Raw genomic sequence first — 23,840 nt, forward strand, 5'->3', positions numbered from 1 at the left:
TTGTTTACGAGGAGTGGACAAAATACATGTGGACGGGTGCAGAAGTCTGATTGGGAGTTACAGAAATTGTTTGTGATTCTCGGGTAATGAAGAAAATCTTTCATTGTAATTTAGTGTCCCAAAAAGAGAAGGCCAAGAAGAAACTTTTTTACCAATTAGGTAAACACAATGATATCGGTTTCTATACTGATTGTATGCAGTGTATAGCGTCACTAGAACGGCTCTTGAAAGCTTTCAGACTGAGGACAATGGTCATTTCAGCTTTTATTGCAGGTAAACAACACCCTGGGATCGAATCCGAGGTCTTGTCGCCCGGGATAAGTGACTGCTAAAGTGAATTACTTTATTTTCAACAAACTTCATTCAATTGTCGTCCTACCTTGAATGGAAAGAAAATGGATTATGGTTTATTGTTTCTGTGATGGCTTCTGAGTCCGTGAAGCTGCCCGGATAGAATAGAAAAGATTGTACAGACAGAATTCTACCCCATAGACTGAGGTAATTTAATGGTCAAGGTAGTCAGTCTACATTAGTCTACAAGTGCCTCTTTCTAGCGGGAGATTAAAAAAAAAAGTTATTAACAAGAACTTCATTCAGACCATACTTACGCAGGGAACATCGTCATTAGTGGAAATCAGTCCAAGTGGAAAACAATAAAAAAGCAGATGTTTTGCAAGGTAAAGAAAGGTAAAAAAGTAATCAAGGTAGATGCAAGGCCATATCAGCAAAATTAAATGGGTTGTTCAGGTTTGTGGAGAAAGTCTACAGTCGCTCTATGTGACTACATGCTTACATACCATGTAGTTGTAAGGAGCTGGACATGCTGCTCACGTTCCCCCTTGAAGAAAGAAGTATATTGTGTAATGTGAATAGTGATACTCGTTGATGATGTTTGTATGTGTAGTAATCTGTGTAGTTGGTGACAAGGCTGTATTCGGCCCAGCAAGTTAGTTCCCAGGGAAAGTGAGAGTTAATATTTGGGACTAGCCCAGAATGGGAGGCACTAAGTTGAAGGAAAAGTGACAGTTTCCTGTTAGAATGTCAGATAGGGTCTGAAGTACACAAAAAGAGGACTTAATGTCCATTGTGAGCAGTGCCGCCTTCTGGGGTGTCCCTAAAGTGGGAGACAGCTGAAAGAAAGAGATAGCATGTCCTGGAGCAGAAGTGACTAAGAGTTGAGTGATCTACTGGAGACTGGTCCTGAAAGAGGACGCCTAGCAGAAAGGCCCCCGACTAGCTTACAGCTCTTGAAAGCAATGGACCTAGACATAACTCAGTAGGTGAGACGAGTAGACGGTGTTACAGAGCGTCAGCTCTAGAGAAGATAAGTACCGGTCATATTGGCACCCTGAGGGGGAAGAAAGCGCGGAACCGCAGGTCAAGTAAAGGACTCTTGCAAGACAGCACTATAATGGGGAGCTGGGTTGTGGTGAAGTAGTGAGAAACGGATACTGAGGACAAGTGGAAAGAGTAAAGAGGATAGGTGAATATAGAGAAAAGAAGGAAGGAAACTTTGTGGAAAATGCTTCCAGTTGTAAAGCAAACATTCATAAGACTGTGTACCCGCTATCTCTTGTATTTTTACCTATCAAGTTCCGTTCAGTAAAAAGTTTATTTTGGACTGGTGGTCTCCCTCATTGCACTATTCAACACCTGGTCCTGGCAAACCAGCAACATTGACTACAACTTTGATTACATGCAGCCTGCACGGGCCTAGCGCCCTCACAGCTCAAGTCCACACACCCAGTCATAACCCTTTCATGTAATGTGACAGGGCGTGGGAGATGAGGGCCACGGCTACCCCCTTGCAGTAGCACCTATCTCTTACTGCTAGATGCTACTACGCATACGCCGCTGCCAGCGCCATTTTGCTGTAGGAAAAAATTTGGGCTGCAGCAAAATGGCACCGGCAGTGGCGCTTGCCCAGTAGAATTGCATAGTAGAATCTTATCGGTAAGAAATAGATGCTACGGCGCAGGCGCCACCATTTTGCTAGAGGAAAAAAATGTAGCTGCAGCAAAATGGCGCCGGTCATGGCGCTTGCACAGTAGAATCTATGGGTAAGAGAAAGATGCCTCTGTCAGGCGCTGCCGCCGGCATCATTTTGCTGGATGTAAATTCATTTTATGTAAGCTAACAAAGTTATATGCATTACGTAAAATAGGAGGTAGGTCACTGAAGGATCAGTGACCTCTCATAAGCCCATAAGGATGCATATGTAATCAAGAGCACCACATAATGCCCCGCCCACAGACCACCCCCACAGGCCACCCTGCAGCATGAGCATAACATTAACTGAGGGTCAGGGTCAGCTCACCGTATAAGCCCCATTGCCCAGCCCAGCTCGGGTTTTGCTGTGGATTCATTTCAAAGGCACGTGGAGATCACAAAGCGAAGTAGTAAGGCGCAGAGCTCTGTTGCTGCTTGTAGAAGTAGCCTTGACGCCTCTGAATGCTGTTGTCACTGATCACTTAATTGATAAGCGGCGACAGTGTAAAGGGGCTGCCGGGAATGGGAGGTACTTTCCTCCCACCAAAGTGCGAGTCTGTGTTGGCACCACTGGTCAGCAAGATCCTGATGCTGAAGATCAGTGGCAGTTCACAGCAGCCAAGGATCAGCAGCACCTGGTATCAAATGTGAAGCAACGCAAATTACCAACTGATGACACAGAGGGCACACGTAAGACCAGAGGTGAGGTTGCCTCCAGTTCTTTGGAGGTGTCCAAGCCCCTTGTGCCTAATGATGCTGAGGTCAAAATGTCACCCACTGTTCTTACTGGTCCAGCAGGATTGAATGCGGAGGTGGATGTGAATGAGGCAAACTCATTGTCTAGTGATGTGTTTGCTGGCTTGGTGGAGGGTGAGAGGGTGATGGAAGTGGATAATAGTGATGCTGTTGGGGCTGATGTAGTCATTGGTCTGATTGCCCCCCTGCGGTGGCAGTGCCTGTCAGGAGTTATGCCAGTGTCACCTCCGGAGGAAATAGGGCATTATCCTCGTCTCCGGGCTTTGAGGACAGCATGTTGCAGCATTGCAGCAGCGTCTCCTGGAGGCTCTAAAGAAGTGGGAGAGATCACTAATGGTAGAGGAAGGGGAGGATGTTTTATCCTAGATAGAGAGGCATGGCCTCAGGGCCTTCCAAGAACATAAAGTGGAGGGGATACATTATGGTCCTGTCCAACAGCTGGGCCAGGCAGTGTGCGGAGGAATGTGGTCCATCTTCAATGGAGGGGCAGTGATGCTCCTCCAAAGTCTAAGGTTGTAGAGCTCTTGCTGAGGATGGGCTTCAAGGTAATTGACATCAACGCCTGCCCTTGATATATCCGTATTCCACGTCTTAGTTTGATGTCAGATTTGTTCGGCTAGAGGGGCTTGAGCTCTTCTGGTTGAAGTATGAGTTGGCAAAAAATTAACTGGCGAGACTTTGTCATTCAGGCAGTGTCTCGCCAAAACCAAGTCAAGGAAGTAATCCATGATGACTTGTAATGAGTTGCTTTCTTGTTATGACATAATGATGTGGCTTGGCTGTTATGAAGAGGTTGGAGAGATGCGAAAGAAAACCCGCGTGAGTTGGGTATCTGGTCAGTCGCTTGGACGTTTATGGTAAAGCTTAAACATTCAGGTAGTACGGTTGCCCACATTCCATCATCTGCCTTCCTGGGTAGGGATCATATCCTGGTCTACCATGAGCAAACAGCTCTGTCACAGGTGTGACTACCCCACACACTTCAGTGCAAACTGCAGTGTAAAAAATGTGCATTGTTTTGGGATGTCAAGATTAGATGACACCTGTGTAGTGAGTTAGGTGACCCATTCAGCTGTTGCCCTTGCTCCTTTGCTAATGTGGTCGTGACCCCGGTGGGTGAAAGCCATGAGGCAGATTCTTCTGGGAAGGGGACTAGCAGAGGTGAGGTAACTGAGGGGCCAGGAGGAAAAGCAATGAAAAGATGCCTGCCCAGCTGAGGCGTCTAGACAAGTGCAAACAGGAAAAGAAGCTGGGCGAGCCCTGGGCTACTGGGACAACCCCTGTCCTGGATGCCAGTCTTGCTGCTGAGGCCCCAAGGGATGATGAGTTGGATGAGGAGATCGGGAGGATCCACAGGGAGGAAAGTGTCACTTCCTCAGAATCATCCCATTGTGAAAGTATGGAAGAGGATAATAAACAGTGGCTAGAGGACAATCGTAAGCTTGGCACCAAAAAGAAAAGAAACAAGGGAAATAAAACACCTCCTTCTCTGACGAAGGTACCTAAGGAAGGTAAAACTGACTGCCCTCTGGTTGTTTTTTGTAACCGGTACTAAGCCCTTGAGAACATTTCTTCCTCTGATGAGGAGGCTGAGGGTGAGGTTCCAGCTTCGGTGGAGCTTACAGGGCGTGCCAAATCTCATTTTTCAGGGGATTCAAGGTCCTTGGGGGAGGGACTGACCCAGAGTTGGGAGACGAGAACAATAAAAGTGGGAATGAACACCTCTGTGTCATTAAAGAGGATTCCCCCTCTTAGGTGGAAGATAAGAAGGTGAGTGGGAAAAAGAAAGCCATCTAACTCAATCACCAAAGATAGCAGTAACCACTCCATTGATGCTGGCGTCCATTAATGTTGCCAGCATTAAATCAAATATGGCTAGATTTGCTGCCTTTGATTTTTTCAGCCGGGTTAAAGCTGTCATTTTCTTTTTGCAAGAGACCAGGCTGCCAAACATACCAGACATATTTAAAGCTAAGAGGCAGTGGAGACTCGGGCCCTCCTATTGGTCTCTTGTGGCCGAACCATATAGCGGAGTGGCGGTCCTTTTCACAGCACCAGTAGAATGCCAACGGATTATTGAGTTAGAAATGGGAAGGTGCCTGATCTTAGATGTTCTCATGAGGGGACAAGAGCTCTGGCTCATTAACATTTATGGTCCCCAATCTGGGGAAACTAAAAGTGGGACCAAAAGTGTTTTTAATGAGGATCAAGCCCTACCTTTTTACCAGTCTGCAGGTCATCTTTGGAGGGGACTTCAACACTGTCACAAGGCCCTTATTTAAAAGGAAGAATCCGTCTCTTCAGCAGTTTCTCTTTTTGAGGTGTAGCTCTATGACCACTCTTTGATTTTGTTTTCTCTGAATGATACAGGGATCCCCCCCAAACCCCTCACCCTGGATGGGAAGAGGCTTTTGGAAGCTCAATTTGTCTCTCTTGGAAGAAGTGGAGATAAGACAGTCCTTTTAGGATTTTCTTCAGAGCCAGGTACCCTTATTGGATCTTTGTAGTAGTAAGTCAGAGTGATAAAAATTGTTCAAGAAAAGGGTGGCAATATTCTTGCACCAACTCTCGAGCCCCCTGGAGTGTGGACAGGTACCACATGTATCAGGGCCTGAAGAGCAAACTCAAGCATCTTGTGTCAACTGGAGGTAACCGTGAGGAGATCTCCAGAGTGAAATCTTTGCTACTGAAGTGTCAGCATGATAGACAAGCATCTTTGGTTTTTGAGAGGGATTATGGGAAGTACCGCTCCCCCAACCCTTACAAAAGCTGCAAGATGTCAATGAGTAGTAAAGTAGTTACAGGACTGGTCAACACTGGGATTCCTGAAAAGATCAACTCAAAGAACTTGGAAGCTGTCAGATCCTTCTACTCACACCTCTTGGTGAAGTGGGATCTGGTGTGAGGTATGATGTCACCTTTCCTGGGTGAAACTGTCCATGATTTAGGGGTAGACCCCTATTTTGATTATTCGAGAAGAGAGTATTGAAGTGCATGCCATAAAATAATCGCCAACTCTAGATGGCTTAACATCTGAATTCTAAAGACCTTTTGGTTCCACTCTTGAGTGAGGTATTCAATGATAGTCTTACCTCGGACACTCTGCCGACGTCAATGAGGTCAGACCTGATCAACCTTTCAAAGGGTAAGGACCCATCTTGAATTGAGAAATGGAGTCCCATAGTGCTTCTTAACATGGACAGAAAGATTTCGGCAAAAGAGCTGGAGGAGGGCAAGTAAAGGATCTTCACACACTTTTTGGGCATCTTCCGGCTTACGCTACTCCGGTTCTGAATCTAATTCACCTGTGGGTCTCGAAATGTGGGAGATCAGAACTTTGATAAGGAAGCTTGCCCTTTGTGCTCAATGATTGCACAAGTTGGAATATTCAGGGAGATTAACATCTTTTGATTTATATTAGTATGTCTGTGTATATATTGCATGTAGTCTACAGAAGTATATGTGGTGCGAAAAAGGAGGAGGTGGGTACTACTCGTAAGACTTTGGGATACCGGGGTGTTTGGGTAAAAACCAGCACTGGTCTATGAATGTTGGGCATGGACTGAGGCAGTAAACAAAGGACCAGCTGTCAGGTCAGGGGTTGGAGGTTGTGGGCTCGAGAGTGGAGAGTGGAGTTTATAGTTTAGTCCTGGATTGCATATATGTATATAGTTAGTATCACAACATTATGTACTGTATTTTTGTCAGGTAGGCTATTGTTTGTTTATTTCTTTTTACCTTGGTTGTTTTTATTATTTTTGATATTACGGCAACTGGATCAGAATTAGTTTATATAATTAGTTATATAGATCTGTCTGTATACTGTATATTTATACTTTTATTTTATTTATTATTGATGGTTACTTTTCTAATTGATATTTTTGTTATGTTTCTGTAGTTGTGTTTATCATTTTTATAATAAATGATCTATAGAGTGTTACTCCGGATCAATACAAGATTAGTAATTTATTTTCATAGTGACTGAACTTGTTATATAGATTAGACATATTCACTCTTCAACGCTGAAATTTCCGCACCAGGGGAGCATGCATGGCTTATAAGTCTCCTCACTCTGACATGCCAGGCTTGGCTTGACACTCTCCAGAAGGAGAAACATTAGCCCTTAGACCCCAGTCCAGAGCCTCTCACTAACCCAAATCAGATCTCATACTTTGCACTGATGATGAGCAACACCCTGAAACACCGTGTCTGCAAATTGAAATTCTGGTTTGTCTTTTACCCTAAGTCATATTACAAGGCGCGTTAAAGAGTCAATATTGACTTTTAGGATCGCTGTTTCCAATGGGTGGAGGTTGAATTCTAGTCCTCTTCCTCTCTGAAGAGACAATTTGCATATTTAATTTCCCAGAGGAGCAAGCATGGCTTGGCTTGTCACTCTCAACAAGGAGAAACTTTACCCCTTAGATTCCAACATCAAGAATTAAAAGTCATGGAACTATGAAAATCACAGGATCGCTAGACATGTTTATGATCTGCAAAAGAAAAAAATGGTAAACATTTCAAAACATCTTGATTTATTCAGTATGGAGTCTGAGTACCACCTGCAGAAACCCCCAGATTGAAAATTACAGCCTTGGCTGGCATCAATGAAGTAATTACTAATTGTCTGAGGAATGTTCTGCCGCGCAGAATACATTTGGGTAAATCATCAAGATCCACTTCTGGCAGCTCCCTATGCAGTTGCCAAACAATAATGTCTCTGACGTGCTCGATGGCACTTTTGGGATAGCCTTTATGCTTTTTTTGATCAAAAACAGTGTTTACTACATATGTGTTATTTAAATGCACTATTGCTTTTTACTTAAGTCACGACACATCATTTAATCTTAATTATCCAAACGTAATTTCATTAATCCAGGTGGCATAGACTGTTATCTTTATGTTTACTCTTCTTGTAGGTTGAATTGATATTTGTAAATTGATGAATGGTTGTTATTTACCTCTTAAATCAGCTCCTACAGTTTATTGTACTTTTATCTTTGCAAAACAAGCACACAAGGTTACTGAACAATTATGCTTGCTAATATGCTGATTACACATTATACCAGGCCATGCAGTTTGTTGACTTGCAAACATTGAAGGATAAACTATAAATAATCTAGTAATGCGAGTTAACCTCATAATCCCTTCCCCTTGACCTATGGATGATGGCTTAAAGGACAACAGTTGGAACTATAAAATTGGGATATGCCTCTGTAACAGGTTATCCAAGAGATCCAAAGAATCAGAGAGTCTTTACAAAGCCACAGCCAGGGACACTCTATAGGATAGCTGCCAGATCATGGCTCCATCACGAGGGACATAGATTTGGCATTCTACAGGATGCCAACTTAGGGGACCATGGCCTCAGCTGAAAGAATACAGATCTGCTCCATTGACCATCGCTGAACCCATAGATACGTTTGGGGTAGTCAGGATTTGGACCCACCGGTCACCTGAGCCCCATGGATACGTTTGGGAAAGCCAGAATTGAGACCCACAGGTCACTCGGCTCCACCAAGATGTTTGGAGAAGCTAAGTTGTGACCCTCCAGTCACCTGGCCTTATACCTAGAACCTCTTATGTCACAGACGCTCTTATCCTGGTGAGTCAAGTGGAAGGATAAGACTCTAATTTTGCACCATCTTGGGTATTTTGTTGCGACTGTTTTATGTATTATTTACCTGTGTTGTGGTTCAATAAAGTATTGCCACACTGTTTTACCCTCACCCTGTGTTGTCTGAGTAGTATTGCGCTCATGTAAAAGGAGAGCAGGTGTTCAGTGGGTCCATGCGGTTTCGGGCTACTGGACTAGAGCACCCACTGACCCCCGTGTCACCACAACTTATAGGGGGTTATATGTTCGTTTTGTTTCTATTTTACGTTTTGTTTGATGTTCCAATTGTAATGTAAACTGCACTATAGTGTCATATAATTGACCTTAATTATAAAGTTGCCCAATTATTACTTAATTAAATGCCGTACCATCAATCATTGTTAAGATCTCATTTCTAATGCTTAACTTGCTATTAATCAGAATTTCTTCTGCGATTGCAGATTTTTTTTATTTATATACAGAAGAAAAAAAACAAAATATAACAAACAAAAAAAGTTTTTCTTTTTTGCATTCAGAATGAAAGAAGAATTCAGCCCAACATGACTAAGGAGAACTGTGCTTGCAAAACAGGCGCGGCAGCACCAGTGCTACCAGTGAGAGATGGAAAGGAAGGAGTCAACATATATAAAACAGTCTCACTAGAGTTAACCCCTTAGCAGCTGGTAAGGAGAATGTAAGAGGTCTTCAGCATTTTTCGGCATTTAATGTCCATTTCATTGATTTTTGCTTATTCTAAGTATACGAAAAAAGTTTTATTTTTTTTAGCTTTTTTTTTTTCTCTTTTTTACTGTGCTTTTAAATAACCATAGCAGCAGCATGGAAATCCATAGACATTGACTTATGTGCAGCCTGATGACATCATTAAAACATCACAGTTCTCTCAATAGCAATGTCCGAGTGGTTGACGTCAGGTTTAGCTTGGTAATGATTTTTCATGCTATGGGCTCGCACAAGAACTAGCCACCTGCAAATCCCATAGAAGTAGTCCATATTCAGCGCTGGTATTTACATCACGCATGTAAGCGGCATCTATGGACCAGCTGATGAGGATGATGAAGATGTAGACAATGTATGAATCACGTGTTCCTTGGGTTCGGCAAGTCAATAACTATGGGTGGATTTACTGGCTGGTAATTGACAGTACATACTGAGGAGTTGACGTATGTCGTGGTTCCATCTGCCATTACACCATAACCTAAAACAACAGAAATAAATTACAATTTATCGAGTTTCATTAGTAAGGGGCCTATGGCCATGTCAAAATATGATGCAGATTTTTTGTAATTTGCTTCCGCAAAATGGTGGCCTTTGCCTGCCATTTTTCGAAACCATAAAAGACCATCAAAAAGTTATAAATTTTTAAAAAGTAAATACTTATACGCTCACCTCTCCAGTCCCTTCGCTAATCATCGCCACTCTTTCCCTTAGCCTCTCATGCTCAGTTGGAACTCCCAACTTTCATAAGGCCCGATAGAGTTCTGCACATGCGCACGGATGGTCATAACGCATTTCATGATGATGTGACCTTCTGCAAGCTTATGCAGAACCATCCTGGCTGAGCGTGAGAGGTCCGGGGATTCCAGCGTGAGCAACAGGGAATCAGAAGATGTGGCAAGGACTGGACGGGTGACTGTGGTACTGCCGCTGGAATCCCCTAGCCTCTCATGCTCAGCTGGGACTCTGACTTTCATAAGGCCTGGTAGAGTTGTGTGCATAAGTATGGACAGTCATAACGCATGTTATGACGCTGTGACCTTCCACGAGCTTATGCAGAACCGTCCCGGCTGAGTGTGACAGGACTGGGGATTCCAGCGTGAGCGGCGGGGAATTAGAAGATTTCGCAAGGACCAGAAGGGTGACTGTGACGCTGCCTCTGGAATCTGCTAGCCTTTCATGCTGACCTGGGACTATCGACGGTCATAAGGCCCGGTAGAGTTGTGTGCATGAACACGGACGGTCATAACGCATGTCATGATGCTGTGACCTTCCGCAAACTTACTCAGAACCGTCCCGGTTGAGTGCGAGCCACAGAGAATCAGAAGATGTGGCAAGGACCGGACGGGTGACTATGAGGAGAGGGGCCAGAGAGGTGAACGTTAAGGTTAGTATAGAGATTTTCCTAATTTTTTAACATCTTATGTTTGTTATTTTCTGGGGTCTGTGGAGATGTATGATTATAATAGGGGGCATCAAATGCTAGAGAATAACATCACCGCGCATCGAAATTCCTGGGGAAAACAAGTGCCAAGAGACGAATTCAAATTTTGACTGATCCGCACATCTCTACTTTGGGCCCAAACCACTTTTAGATTATTATGCGGTCACACTATGTATAGGGTTTAATATGATCATACCTTCATGTATGTGACCAAACACATGTAACCTGGGCTGGACCCTCCTCTGCACCGTATTTAATAATTCTACACATCCCACTCTCTGTAATTTCTTCGGCACCCAATCCAAAAATCCTGCAATTAAAATGTAATATGTTAATGCTGCATGTTGCCAACAATATATTGGTGATGTACTAAGATGTCAAAGGAAATGTTAGTTTGAACACTGTGTCCTATCTGCAAGAAGATCAAATAAAACTTAGGCTACTGCTGTCAAACCCCTTAAATACTGCGGTGATTGGTGACTGTGGCATCTTAAGTGGTTAGAATGACAGGCAGAGCTCACTTGGTCATCCCATCATAGTTTCATCATTTTTTAAGGTTGAAGGTAGCTCAATTGGTCATCCCATCATAGTTTCATCATTTTTAAGGTTGAAGGTAGCTTGCTTGGTCATCCCATCATAGTTTTATAATTTTTTAAGGTTGAAGGTAGCTCACTTGGTCATCCCATCATAGTTTCATCGTTTTTAAGGTTGAAGCTTGTTCACTTGGTCTTCCCATCATAGTTTCATAGTTTTTAAGGTTGAAGGTAGCTCAATTGGTCATCCCATCAGTTTCATCATTTTTTAAGGTTGAAGGTAGCTCACGTGGTCATCCCATCATAGTTTCATCATTTTTTTAAGGTTGAAGGTAGTTCAATTGGTCATCCCATCATAGTTTCATAGTTTTTAAGGTTGAAGGTAGACTTAAGTCCATCAAGTTCAACTTATGGCCTAACATGTTGATCCAGAGGAAGGCAAAAAACCCATGGGGCAGACATTAGTAACTTCATATTAAGGGTAAAATTCCTTCCCGACTCTTCAATACAATAGCCAATATTTCACTACAGTAGTTGGAGACTCTACAATGCCCCCTGAATCTGCTATCTTTGTACAGCTGTTAGGAAGATCCATTGTTAGTCTTAAAGGCGATGAAAGGAGCGAAAAAAACTATCTCAGGCATTCAGGCAAGATTAGCACTGGACAGGGTCACAAGAGCCGGGCTGTAAAGATGGCCCCACCAGAACCACATTGACCGCATCGTTTTGCTCTACTAGGTTGTAAGGTGTGGGTTAGATTCTGGTAAATCCAAAATTTCGGGGATTTGACTCAAAGGATACTTTTAAGACTTGGGAAGGAATTAAAATAGTAAGATCCATTATACTAACCTTCTAGATCCACACCGGTCTTCAATTCTTCCGGTACTGAGGTCAATAATTGGCCCTACTTGGTCATATGGTTGAGACGCAAGGAAGAGCAGAATACCGATGCAAAAGACTGAGGAGTTGTGGGAGGGGAAAGACTGGTGAGGGCCTAGGACAGGTGAGTATTTTTATAATTTTTTACCCCTTCCCTCTTCTTCATTTATTATTCCTGGAAAGACCTGAGATCTTAACAAACATCTTTTACGGTAATCTGAACATTTTTGATAGGGATCGAAGTGAATCTGACCACAAAGAATTTCGCAATATTCTCTCATCTCTAAATAGGTCACACGACTAATGCGATTCAACGCCGCAAAGGTACGTGACCAACTCATTTGAAATTACTATACAGTTTATATGGAAGTTCATTGTCACAGTCTGCGTCAGCACCGTATAGGTTAAACTGGGACAATATGCCGGATGACAGTCAGTCAACGCCGAGCAATTTCATCAGCGTCATTTACATCCTGTAAATACGAGGATAATTGTTCCCTGACAGTCTCGTCCTATAGAACGAATCTCATTGGTTTTCTTTCTGCGCTTCCAAATTTATCATCAGTTTCAAAAGCAGCTGCCATCAAGAGGAAGACAAAAAAGATAAAACCGCCTCCTAAATGCAACATCCCAGTTTCACTAAATCAAGACGTCCGGGGGGGATTGTAAAGCTCTGAGGCCAGGAAAAATGATCAGATAGATTTATTTTAATATGGAATCCCACTGAATATGACAAAAGAAATAGCAGGATGTGTTAAAGGGGAATCTCCGGAAGCAGCGCCACTTTTGTTCTGTGGCATGCGGCCATATTTTTAAATCATACTACCTGAATTCACCTCTGTTAAAGGCCCATTTACGTTGTCACTTATGGCACTATTGTGCTGCAAGTCTGTGGCGTGCAGTTGTAGGGGACAGGGACCTGGTGAGCTGTGCAGACGGGTGGAACCATTGTTGCCGGGAGTCGGGGTTCCGGGGGACGGATTTGAGGGGCGCATGGGAAGCCAGGCTCATGTGACAGGAGGCAGAGTGACGCAGGGAGAGGAGAGGATAAAAAGCAAAACGCGCGAAAGCAGGGGCAGAGAAGCGCGGGAAATCTCTGAGGAGAGGAAACTGCAGCGCAGTTGTTGTGTGTGTGCAGGCCGCAGTGAGACTCGCTGGAAGCAGGGGGAAAACGTGCAACTGACACTGCGGGCAATTACCAGAGCCCCCAAAAAGAGGCGCATTCGTCGTCAGCGACCCCCCAGGCAGAGGGGTAGTGCTGATCAGCTCAGGGACAGTATTACCGCGCTCCCCGGGAGCATCTTGCCACCGAGTGCTCCGGGCCCTCCTGGGTTTTTCTTAGCTGTGACTGATACTTATAATTCTGCTAATTCTCCTCAAAAAGACTCCTCTCTGGACGTGGAAACTGTTACCCCGGATCAACGTCCGCCTGCGGGAGGTAACGCAGCACCGCAAAAGACATTCTGGACTCGAATCTACACCTGGGCTCGACGTCGGAGGACACCGCCTTCCCTCACCACTAGGACTACGTCGCTGACGGAGCCTCACCACCGGGACTACATCGCTGAAACAGCACTGATAAGTGAACGTTGTTGACTTTACCTTAGTAGGGGAGGTACTAGTAAGGCGCTGCCGCGTTCTTCGGGTATAGTTCAGGCCTCATATATAGTAGATAGGATTTACTGTGATATTGTAGACTTGGACTTAAGTTCCCTGCGTGGAAAACTGTTGTTATCTTTTTGGTTGGAAGTTAAAAGAAAAGTTAAAAACGCTGTTTGCTTTCTGGCTCCCATTTGTCCCTTCATCCTTCTTTATCTGCGGTCTCTACATTTGGCGTAGTCGGCAGGATGCAGGATCCAAAGAGGGAGCCAGAAGATACGGAGGATGGGGCTGGGCCGAGAGCGTCTCTCTCATTGGGGGCCATGTTAAATAATCTGCCCAAGTTTAATGGGAGCAACATGTTGTTGTGGAGCTGGACTGAAAGGATGCGGGGGCTGCTGAGAATGCATCCTATGACCCCGGCCCTGGAAGCAGAGGTGGCCATTATGGCCTTAGACGGAGAGGCCCGGGATTCAGTGATGTTGAGACCCCCCACGGAGCGGAATACTTTTACCGGTGTGTTAAATGTGTTAGAGGGGACGCATGGGGATCCCACCGACGTGGGAGAGCTGCGGGCCCGGTTGTTTAGACGGCGACAAAAAGAGGGCGAGTCTGTCACTCAGTACATGAATGCTCTGCAAGAGCTAAACATTGCAATCGTGCGGAAAGATGGTATGGGGATGGGACATGTTGACGTGACCCTGCGCGACCAGCTGGTGACGGGACTGCGGGATGAGTTGACCAAACAGGCTCTACGTGAACGAGTGCGGGTCGACCCGCGCCTGACTTTCTTCGACATAGGCAATGAGGCCCGCACCCGGGAACAAGAGAGGGGGGTGACCGTCCCGACAGGAGAGACTCGGGTTATCCAGACCGCCGCCGCAGGAGGGGGTGAGCCGTCGTGGGTTCAGGAGATGCGGCAAGAGCTCAAACAAATCAGAGACGAACTGGCTGAAGTAAAAGAAAATGCGCGAAGCCCAAGGGAGTTACCCCGGGGGCAAGGTTCTGGGAGTCCAGCTCGTGGCGCTCGTCCAGGATATTATCCGGTCCCCGGTGTTTGCTATGGTTGCGGGGAGGCCGGACATTTCGCACGGGAGTGCCCCCGGAGGGGGAGGGCCTCGTCTCGTCGGGCGTTAAACTAGAGGGCTCCGAGCTAGGGGGATGACGCTCGGAGTCAGAGTCCCCGCGAATGGGTGGTGAAAGTCCCGGAAATTTGGTTGCCAGCTGCCCCCTGGTTTGGGCAGAGTTTGAAGGGCGGGCTGTCCGTTGTCTGGTGGACACCGGGTCCCAAGTCACGACTATGCCCGAGGCTTATTTTAGAAAACACTTTCCTTTGACAGTCAGACCCCAATGGGGTCCCGTAATTCGGTTACAGGCCGCCAATCAGCTGCCCATCCCAGTGGAAGGGGTCACCTGGATGCAAATATCTTTATGTGGGAAGGACCTGGGCCGCCGGGGGGTTGTGTTAACACGGGGAGATCCCGGCCCACAACATACTGTGACCTTGGGGATGAACGTATTGAAAGATTTTGGCAGTTTTCTGTTAGGGGAGACTACGCAAGAGACACTCAATCAGTGGGGGACCAGTACACCTCAGGGCTCCGTGTTCAGACAGTTAGTGAGGGAAGTCCGGGTGCAAGAGACCTGTCAGGAGGGAGACATACTAGGGAGAGTAATTACTTCCCCGACAGCAAAGGTGACGTTCCCCCCAGGACAGACTGTTATATCCCTGCCCATACGAGCTCGCATCCCTCTAGAAGGAGTACAAGTACAGATTGAGCCCACCTTTACATCCCCTTTGCCCACAGGACTGCTGGTGGCCCGATCCCTGGCTACTGTTAAAAATGGGGCCGTACCAGTGCGATGTGTGAATGTGGACGAACACGATGTCGTGCTACGGGTCCGAAGTGAGATGGCCAAAGTGTTACGACCTTTAGAAGTGATGCCCCCTCCAGATACTTTGCAGTTAACGGTGGATTCCCCTGATCCCTGGATGGTCAGTGTCCGGTCTACGCAGGATCCTGAGCCAATAGCGTTTCGAAAGGGTCAAACTATTCTGGAGCACATGCGGACGGAATTGTCGGGCCTGGATCCATCACAGATCTCACAAGTGCAGCGACTCCTTGGACATTATGCTAAAGTGTTCGCACAACATGAAGATGATTTTGGCTGTACCACGGCCATCGAACATGGAATTCCGACCGGAGATACAGTGCCTATCAGGGAGCGGTACAGACAGATTCCCCCGCAGATGTACCAGGAAGTAAAGACGTTGTTAGGCCAGATGCTACAAAAGGGAGTGATCCGCGAGAGTCAGAGCCCGTGGGCTGCCCCGATCGTGCTGGTGCGGAAAAAGGACGGCACGCTCCGGTTCTGTGTGGACTATCGTAAGCTAAATGCATGCACCGTCCGAGACTCTTATCCACTTCCCCGTATCGAGGAGTCTCTCTCCGTGCTGGGTCGGGCCAAATATTTTTCCACCTTAGACCTAGCCAGCGGATACTGGCAGGTCCCGATGACAGAAGCAGATCGTCCTAAGACAGCGTTTTTCCTTCCCATGGGACTATTCGAGTTCAATCGAATGCCGTTTGGGCTGGCCAACGCTCCAGGCACCTTCCAACGATTAATGGAGCGGTGTCTGGGGGATTTGAACTTCGAGGCCACTCTCATTTATCTGGATGACATCATCATCTATGCTCCAACATTCGAGGAACATCTGTGCCGACTGGAGCAGGTACTAGACCGGTTGCTGAAATACGGGCTTAAGGTGAAGCCCCAGAAGTGTCACTTGTTCCGGGAACAGATCGAGTACCTGGGGCATGTGGTGTCCGCCGAAGGAGTCCGGCCATCGCAGGAGAAGATTGCCGCAATCCAGGAGTGGCCCACACCGGAGACCGCCAAGGATGTACGGGCGTTCTTGGGCCTCGCTGGGTACTACCGGCGCTTCGTGAAGAACTTTGCTCGCCGTTCTCACAATCTACAAGTCCTGCTGAAAGGAAGCTCCCCCAAGGAACGGGGAAAGAAGATACAATGGCAGGAGCCACAAGAAGCAGCGTTCCGGGACTTGAAGACAGCTCTCATGGAGCCGCCGGTGTTGGCTTATGCGGACTTTTCGCAACCGTTCATCCTACACACCGACGGCAGCTCTCAGGGATTGGGGGCTGTGTTGTCTCAGGTTCAGGATGGGCGGGAGAGAGTGATCGCCTATGCGAGTCGGTCTCTTCATGACTCTGAGTTGAACCCGGACAATTACAGTTCTTTCAAGGTGGAGCTGCTGGCCGTGGTGTGGGCTGTGACGGAGCGGTTCGCTGAGTACCTGGCCGGTTCCGAGGTGCTGATACGCACGGATAACAACCCATTGGCACATCTGGAAAATGCGAAATTGGGTGCCCAGGAACAGCGCTGGGTAGCCCGGATGGCCAAGTACAGATACCGTATCCTCTACAAGCGAGGAGCGGAGAATGTTCATGCTGACGCGTTATCTCGTCTGTGGAAGAACCCCCCAAGAACTAACCGAGATGAGGAGCTGGAGGGAGAAGAAATCCCCTACGCCATCGGGGGCGCTGCTCGGACGGCTGTGAGCCGGGAACAGACCGGGAACGGAACGGCTACAGGACTGTTGGTTCAGAGTCGGGACGAATGGATACAGCTGCAACAGGAAGACCAGGAACTAGCTCCATTGCGACAGTGGATAACGAATGGTCTATTGCACGTGAGAACTCCTGGACAAACCCTCCCGTCAGACCTGAACCTTCTTCTGCGGCAATGGGAACGCCTAACTCTTCAGGAAGGGCTCTTATGCCACTTTAACCATGGCTCAGGCAGATTCCGGGCCGACGTGGCAGATGGTCTTACCAGGGCCCGTGGTGGCCGCAGTTGCTAAAGAAGCTCATGAGTCCGGGGCACACTTCGGAGTGAAGAGGACGTTTAAGTGGCTGCAAACTCGGTTCTATCATCCTCGGCTGCTCGCGGAAGTACAAACTGCCTGTAGGCAATGTCGACAATGTGAGTTAACCAAGTCACCGGAGGAAAGGGCGCCTGTGCAGAGCATCACGACGTCTGCCCCTTTTGAAGTATTGATGATAGACTACATCACCATTGGAGCAGCGCATCAAGGCTACGAACACTGCCTCGTTATGGTGGATCATTTTTCAAAGTTCGCAGTAATCACCCCTACCCGCGATCAGACAGCTGAGTCTGCGGCGAGTGCTGTCTGTAAGAACTTTATTCAAGTCTACCGCTGTCCGAGGCGAATACATTCGGATCAAGGAGCCTGTTTCTTGGGCAAAGTCATGGATGAGCTGCATCGCCTCTACGGCATTGATAAGTCACGCACCACACCGTATCACCCCCAGGGAAATGGGGCATGTGAGCGGTTTAACCGGACTTTGCTTCAAATGTTGCGTGCGCTAGAACAAGATCAGAAGGCCCGCTGGCCGGAGTATGTGTCTGACCTAGTGTGGGTCTACAACAATAGAGTTCATCAAGTCACAGGACGCACCCCGTATGAAGTGGTCTTTGGGCGCCCAGGAAAAGGCATGACAGATCTGGAACTGTCTTCGGAGGAAGAAGTCCCTCGAACAGGGATGGCTTCGTGGGTGCGTGATCATCGGCATCGGCTGCAGACCTTACACCGACTGGTGCACACTCGAATTCGGGAAGTGGAGCACCGGAGCACCCCTACAGCAAAACCCCCAGAGTTCCGGCCAGGTGATCGAGTACTCGTTCGAGAGCAAAGACCACAAAACAAGTTAGACCATCGTTGGGAAAAAACACCCTATCGGGTGCTTCGCCGTATAGACCCGCATGGACCTGTATATGAAGTGCAGTCTGAGGCCCCCGGAAGTACAGGTACTCGCATTCTTCATCGCAACATGCTCCGGTTGTGTCGCTCTGTTGACTCGGACACCCCGGAATCCGCAATCAGGGAAGAGCCACCTACGACTGAGTCCCCCAACAACCATTGGTGGGATGAAGAAGATGATGAAGAAGAAGAACGGCGTCAAAATACTCCCCCTATCTCGACTACTACACTACCCCTGACCAGTCACCCTTCCGCTGACGACATTCCCCCAACACCCCCTACACAAGGACACGAGCCACGACGTTCTGAACGTCCTACTGCCGGTAGACCCCCAACTCGCTACAGTCCTGACTTACACACTAGACAGACCCAAGTGTGGAACAACCCGTCAGGTGGGCGACCTGTCAGTGCGAAGGCCTCGCCCGGGGACTGGCGAGCATACAGGGTGGGGGAATGTAGGGGACAGGGACCTGGTGAGCTGTGCAGACGGGTGGAACCATTGTTGCTGGGAGTCGGGGTTCCGGGGGACGGATTTGAGGGGCGCATGGGAAGCCAGGCTCATGTGACAGGAGGCAGAGTGACGCAGGGAGAGGAGAGGATAAAAAGCAAAACGCGCGAAAGCAGGGGCAGAGAAGCGCGGGAAATCTCTGAGGAGAGGAAACTGCAGCGCAGTTGTTGTGTGTGTGCAGGCCGCAGTGAGACTCGCTGGAAGCAGGGGGAAAACGTGCAACAGACACTGCGGGCAATTACCAGAGCCCCCAAAAAGAGGCGCATTCGTCGTCAGCGACCCCCCAGGCAGAGGGGTAGTGCTGATCAGCTCAGGGACAGTATTACCGCGCTCCCCGGGAGCATCTTGCCACCGAGTGCTCCGGGCCCTCCTGGGTTTTTCTTAGCTGTGACTGATACTTATAATTCTGCTAATTCTCCTCAAAAAGACTCCTCTCTAGACGTGGAAACTGTTACCCCGGATCAACGTCCGCCTGCGGGAGGTAACGCAGCACCGCAAAAGACATTCTGGACTCGAATCTACACCTGGGCTCGACGTCGGAGGACACCGCCTTCCCTCACCACTAGGACTACGTCGCTGACGGAGCCTCACCACCGGGACTACATCGCTGAAACAGCACTGATAAGTGAACGTTGTTGACTTTACCTTAGTAGGGGAGGTACTAGTAAGGCGCTGCCGCGTTCTTCGGGTATAGTTCAGGCCTCATATATAGTAGATAGGATTTACTGTGATATTGTAGACTTGGACTTAAGTTCCCTGCGTGGAAAACTGTTGTTATCTTTTTGGTTGGAAGTTAAAAGAAAAGTTAAAAACGCTGTTTGCTTTCTGGCTCCCATTTGTCCCTGCATCCTTCTTTATCTGCGGTCTCTACACAGTGACACCATGTTCCATGTAGGCTGCTGGCATAAGAAGCTAGTAGATAACAGGGCTGGAAACCAAAGGTTGTCTTGGTCCCACCATAATTCAACTCTAGAACTTTCCCCTCTTGGATCAAATCAGTCCTGCGAGAGGCAAGGTCTGTAATAAAAAAACTTTTATGTGAGGTCACACCGCCCCTAATATATCGCCGCCCTAGGCACTGGCCATCCAAGGCTTAGGAAGTAATCAGAAATCCCGTGAGAGACACTGTCTGAAAAAAAAGTCCTTTTGTCATGTGAGGTCACACCGCCCATAATAGAGTGCCCCCTAGGTACTGGCCTTTAATGACCTAGGGGAGTAGTCAGAAGTCCTGCGAGAGGCAGGAACTGAAAAATGGTGCCCCTTTTTATGTGAGGTCAGACCAGCCCTCATAAAGTGCTACCCTGGCACTAGCAATCCAAGGTCTAAGGAGTAGTCAGAAGTCCCACGAGAGGCAGGGGCTGCAAAAAGCCTTTTTTATGTGTGGTCACACCGCCTATCATAAAGCGCTGCCCTAGGCACTGGCCTTCCAGCACCTAAGGAGAAATGTATCCCTTCACTGGCAATTTAGCTCACTGACATTCAATGAAAGGTGAAGAGCTACAAGACTGATGTTTTAGGAGAACAACCAGACCCTTCTTTTTAAAGAGGAATAATTGAAAGCTCCTAGTCCACAATGCAAAATGTGTAACAGTGCCCTAATTTATGTTAGAGGGACTAAATGCGACTGCTACCTCTGACCCTTTATGGCTTTGAAAGGTTGACATTTTAGGTTTTCAGTGTGTATCTATTTTGGTAAATTGTTTTGGATATCTTACCAAGGGGCGGTCCATGCGTTATAAGGATATCTGTAGCCTCTGGAATGAGGTTCCACTTGTCTAATAAAGCCTGCCCACGAGGGAGGTTAAATCCCCAGCCATAAAACCATGGTTGCCTGTAAAAGAAAACATGTCGTCAGAAAGCGCCCCAATCACTTTAGTTGTGCTAAACTGCCATACCAGACACATCCAGTAGACAGGTGTGGCGCTGTTTTTAGGAAAAAGCAAGTTTTTTTTTTTTAAATCCTGTAACATTTCTTTAACCGCAATGGTGGTGTATGATTGCCTTGTTAATGCTTCACAAACTATGTCTTAAAAGTGGTGCTGATTAAGACATGGGATTATATAGAAATGTAGGGGTCCCATGGTGAAGGGACGAATTTTGGTTTACAGCAGACATTCAACAACTCGATGGATCCCCTCGATCACAAGAAGGTGATAGAGGGACACTTCAAATTTGGGGCCTCCTGCCAACCTTAGGCAAAGCATTGGGTGGAGGTCACAAAGGGCTCCCTCATCTAACCACTTAAATGCCATGGTCTCTTTTCGTTAGCCACCCCATATACATCCTCCCAGCTTCTCCCATGTATGCCGGATGTAATGCAAAGTAGATAGACACTATGCTTCGAGTAGGGCCCGTTTAGCACCAGGCCCACCCTGCTCACGAGCCCGAATGGCAGTCATGTGGACTACCACCAATGGCGGTATTCTACTGGGCTACTCAGATGTTACCCAACATGGCCATTTCTGGTAAATATTGGGCATGTGTTAGAAGGGAAAGTCAGGGTGGAGCTAAAAATATCTCCAAGGTGGTAAATCAAATATTTTTTGAGAAACGATCTGTGTTACTAAAATGGTCTGTTCTGGCCAAAGGGACGTTTATAAGGTATCATACATAGGGATCATCCATTACTTTAGATCTTGAGAAAAAAAAAACAACTACTCAGTCCTGACTACAAAAAAAAAACAAAAGTAGTCAGGATTGTCCATAGCAACATCCAATCAGATTTGGTTTCTCATTTCTGCACTCCATAACTTGAACATGAAAGCAGCGACCTGATTGGTCACAATTGCCTTGTTCCACAGAGCAGAATTACGTCTAATTAGTCGTCTCGTTCACAAATATTTTAAGATTTGGCCAAGGAGAAAGCGACACAAAGGCTAATACTAATATTCACACGCTCCCGCTAAGATTCTGAGGTAACCATTCAAATACATTTCATACGCAGAATGATGGTTACCATGGAAACCATCGAAATTTCTCTTCTCAGAACAGATGTCTCATTTAGTGGAAAATTAGAATGTAAAAAACCAAACCCAGGGGAAAATTAATGCAAACTTTACCTATACTCCTATAAAAGCGTTGGCGATAGAGCGCAAAACTAGTCCGACCGTGGAGGGATATCTGTTACTTTCCCGGTAACCTTCTTATTTATTGCATATTAACCCCAATAATGGCTCCTAGGAAGCCGCTATTATCCTACATGGCCTACAGCACGGAATTAGTAATCCCTATTTACTCCGTAACGCTCTTACGACTGTCTCCATTAACTATACGGAGGTAATTCTGAAGAAATCCGGCAGGTTCAGGCACACCATGGGTACCGCCATACAGTGGGGCAAAAAAGTATTTAGTCAGTCAGCAATAGTGCAAGTTCCACCACTTAAAAAGATGAGAGGCGTCTGTAATTTACATCATAGGTAGACCTCAACTATGGGAGACAAACTGAGAAAAAAAAATCCAGAAAATCACATTGTCTGTTTTTTTAATCATTTTATTTGCATATTATGGTGGAAAATAAGTATTTGGTCAGAAACAAAATTTCAAGAATTCTGGCTCTCACAGACCTGTAACTTCTTCTTTAAGAGTCTCCTCTTTCCTCCACTCATTACCTGTAGTAATGGCACCTGTTTAAACTTGTTATCAGTATAAAAAGACACCTGTGCACACCCTCAAACAGTCTGACTCCAAACTCCACTATGGTGAAGACCAAAGAGCTGTCAAAGGACACCAGAAACAAAATTGTAGCCCTGCACCAGGCTGGGAAGACTGAATCTGCAATAGCCAACCAGCTTGGAGTGAAGAAATCAACAGTGGGAGCAATAATTAGAAAATGGAAGACATACAAGACCACTGATAATCTCCCTCGATCTGGGGCTCCACGCAAAATCCCACCCCGTGGGGTCAGAATGATCACAAGAACAGTGAGCAAAAATCCCAGAACCACGCGCGGGGGACCTAGTGAATGAACTGCAGAGAGCTGGGACCAATGTAACAAGGCCTACCATAAGTAACACACTACGCCACCATGGACTCAGATCCTGCAGTGCCAGACGTGTCCCACTGCTTAAGCCAGTACATGTCCGGGCCCGTCTGAAGTTTGCTAGAGAGCATTTGGATGATCCAGAGGAGTTTTGGGAGAATGTCCTATGGTCTGATGAAACCAAACTGGAACTGTTTGGTAGAAACACAACTTGTCGTGTTTGGAGGAAAAAGAATACTGAGTTGCATCCATCAAACACCATACCTACTGTAAAGCATGGTGGTGGAAACATCATGCTTTGGGGCTGTTTCTCTGCAAAGGGGCCAGGACGACTGATCTGGGTACATGAAAGAATGAATGGGGCCATGTATCGTGAGATTTTGAGTGCAAACCTCCTTCCATCAGCAAGGGCATTGAAGATGAAACGTGGCTGGGTCTTTCAACATGACAATGATCCAAAGCACACCGCCAGGGCAACGAAGGAGTGGCTTCGTAAGAAGCATTTCAAGGTCCTGGAGTGGCATAGCCAGTCTCCAGATCTCAACCCTATAGAAAACCTTTGGAGGGAGTTGAAAGTCCGTGTTGCCAAGCGAAAAGCCAAAAACATCACTGCTCTAGAGGACATCTGCATGGAGGAATGGGCCAACATACCAACATCAGTGTGTGGCAACCTTGTGAAGACTTACAGAAAACGTTTGACCTCTGTCATTGCCAACAAAGGATATATTACAAAGTATTGAGATGAAATTTTGTTTCTGACCAAATACTTTTTTTCCACCATAATATGCAAATAAAATGATAAAAAAACAGACAATGTGATTTTCTGGATTTTTTTTTCTCAGTTTGTCTCCCATAGTTGAGGTCTACCTATGATGTAAATTACAGATGCCTCTCATCTTTTTAAGTGGTGGAACTTGCACTATTGCTGACTGACTAAATACTTTTTTGCCCCACTGTATATCCAGTGTCACTAGGCCCTGTTATGGAGGATCTGCGGATCATGCACTGTTATTGGGGA

The 23,840-nt window shown here is 46.7% G+C and overlaps 1 protein-coding gene across 1 annotated transcript in view; it reads right to left on the reverse strand.

The window, feature by feature from the left end:
• Positions 1–7,259: 7,259 nt before the first annotated feature.
• Positions 7,260–23,840, reverse strand: part of MPPED1 (metallophosphoesterase domain containing 1) — a 63,725-nt gene continuing 47,144 nt past the window's right edge. The window contains exons 5-7 of the mRNA XM_077261307.1: positions 20,559–20,674; positions 10,717–10,830; positions 7,260–9,557 (exon numbers count right to left, since the gene is read on the reverse strand). Of these exons, the coding sequence (XP_077117422.1) occupies positions 9,439–9,557; positions 10,717–10,830; positions 20,559–20,674 (349 nt within the window). The 3' untranslated portion in view covers positions 7,260–9,438. The remainder of the gene's footprint in view (positions 9,558–10,716; positions 10,831–20,558; positions 20,675–23,840) is intronic.

The sequence above is a fragment of the Ranitomeya variabilis genome, chromosome 5 (assembly GCF_051348905.1).
Source record: "Ranitomeya variabilis isolate aRanVar5 chromosome 5, aRanVar5.hap1, whole genome shotgun sequence".
In the NCBI taxonomy this organism is placed as follows: Eukaryota; Metazoa; Chordata; class Amphibia; order Anura; family Dendrobatidae; genus Ranitomeya; species Ranitomeya variabilis.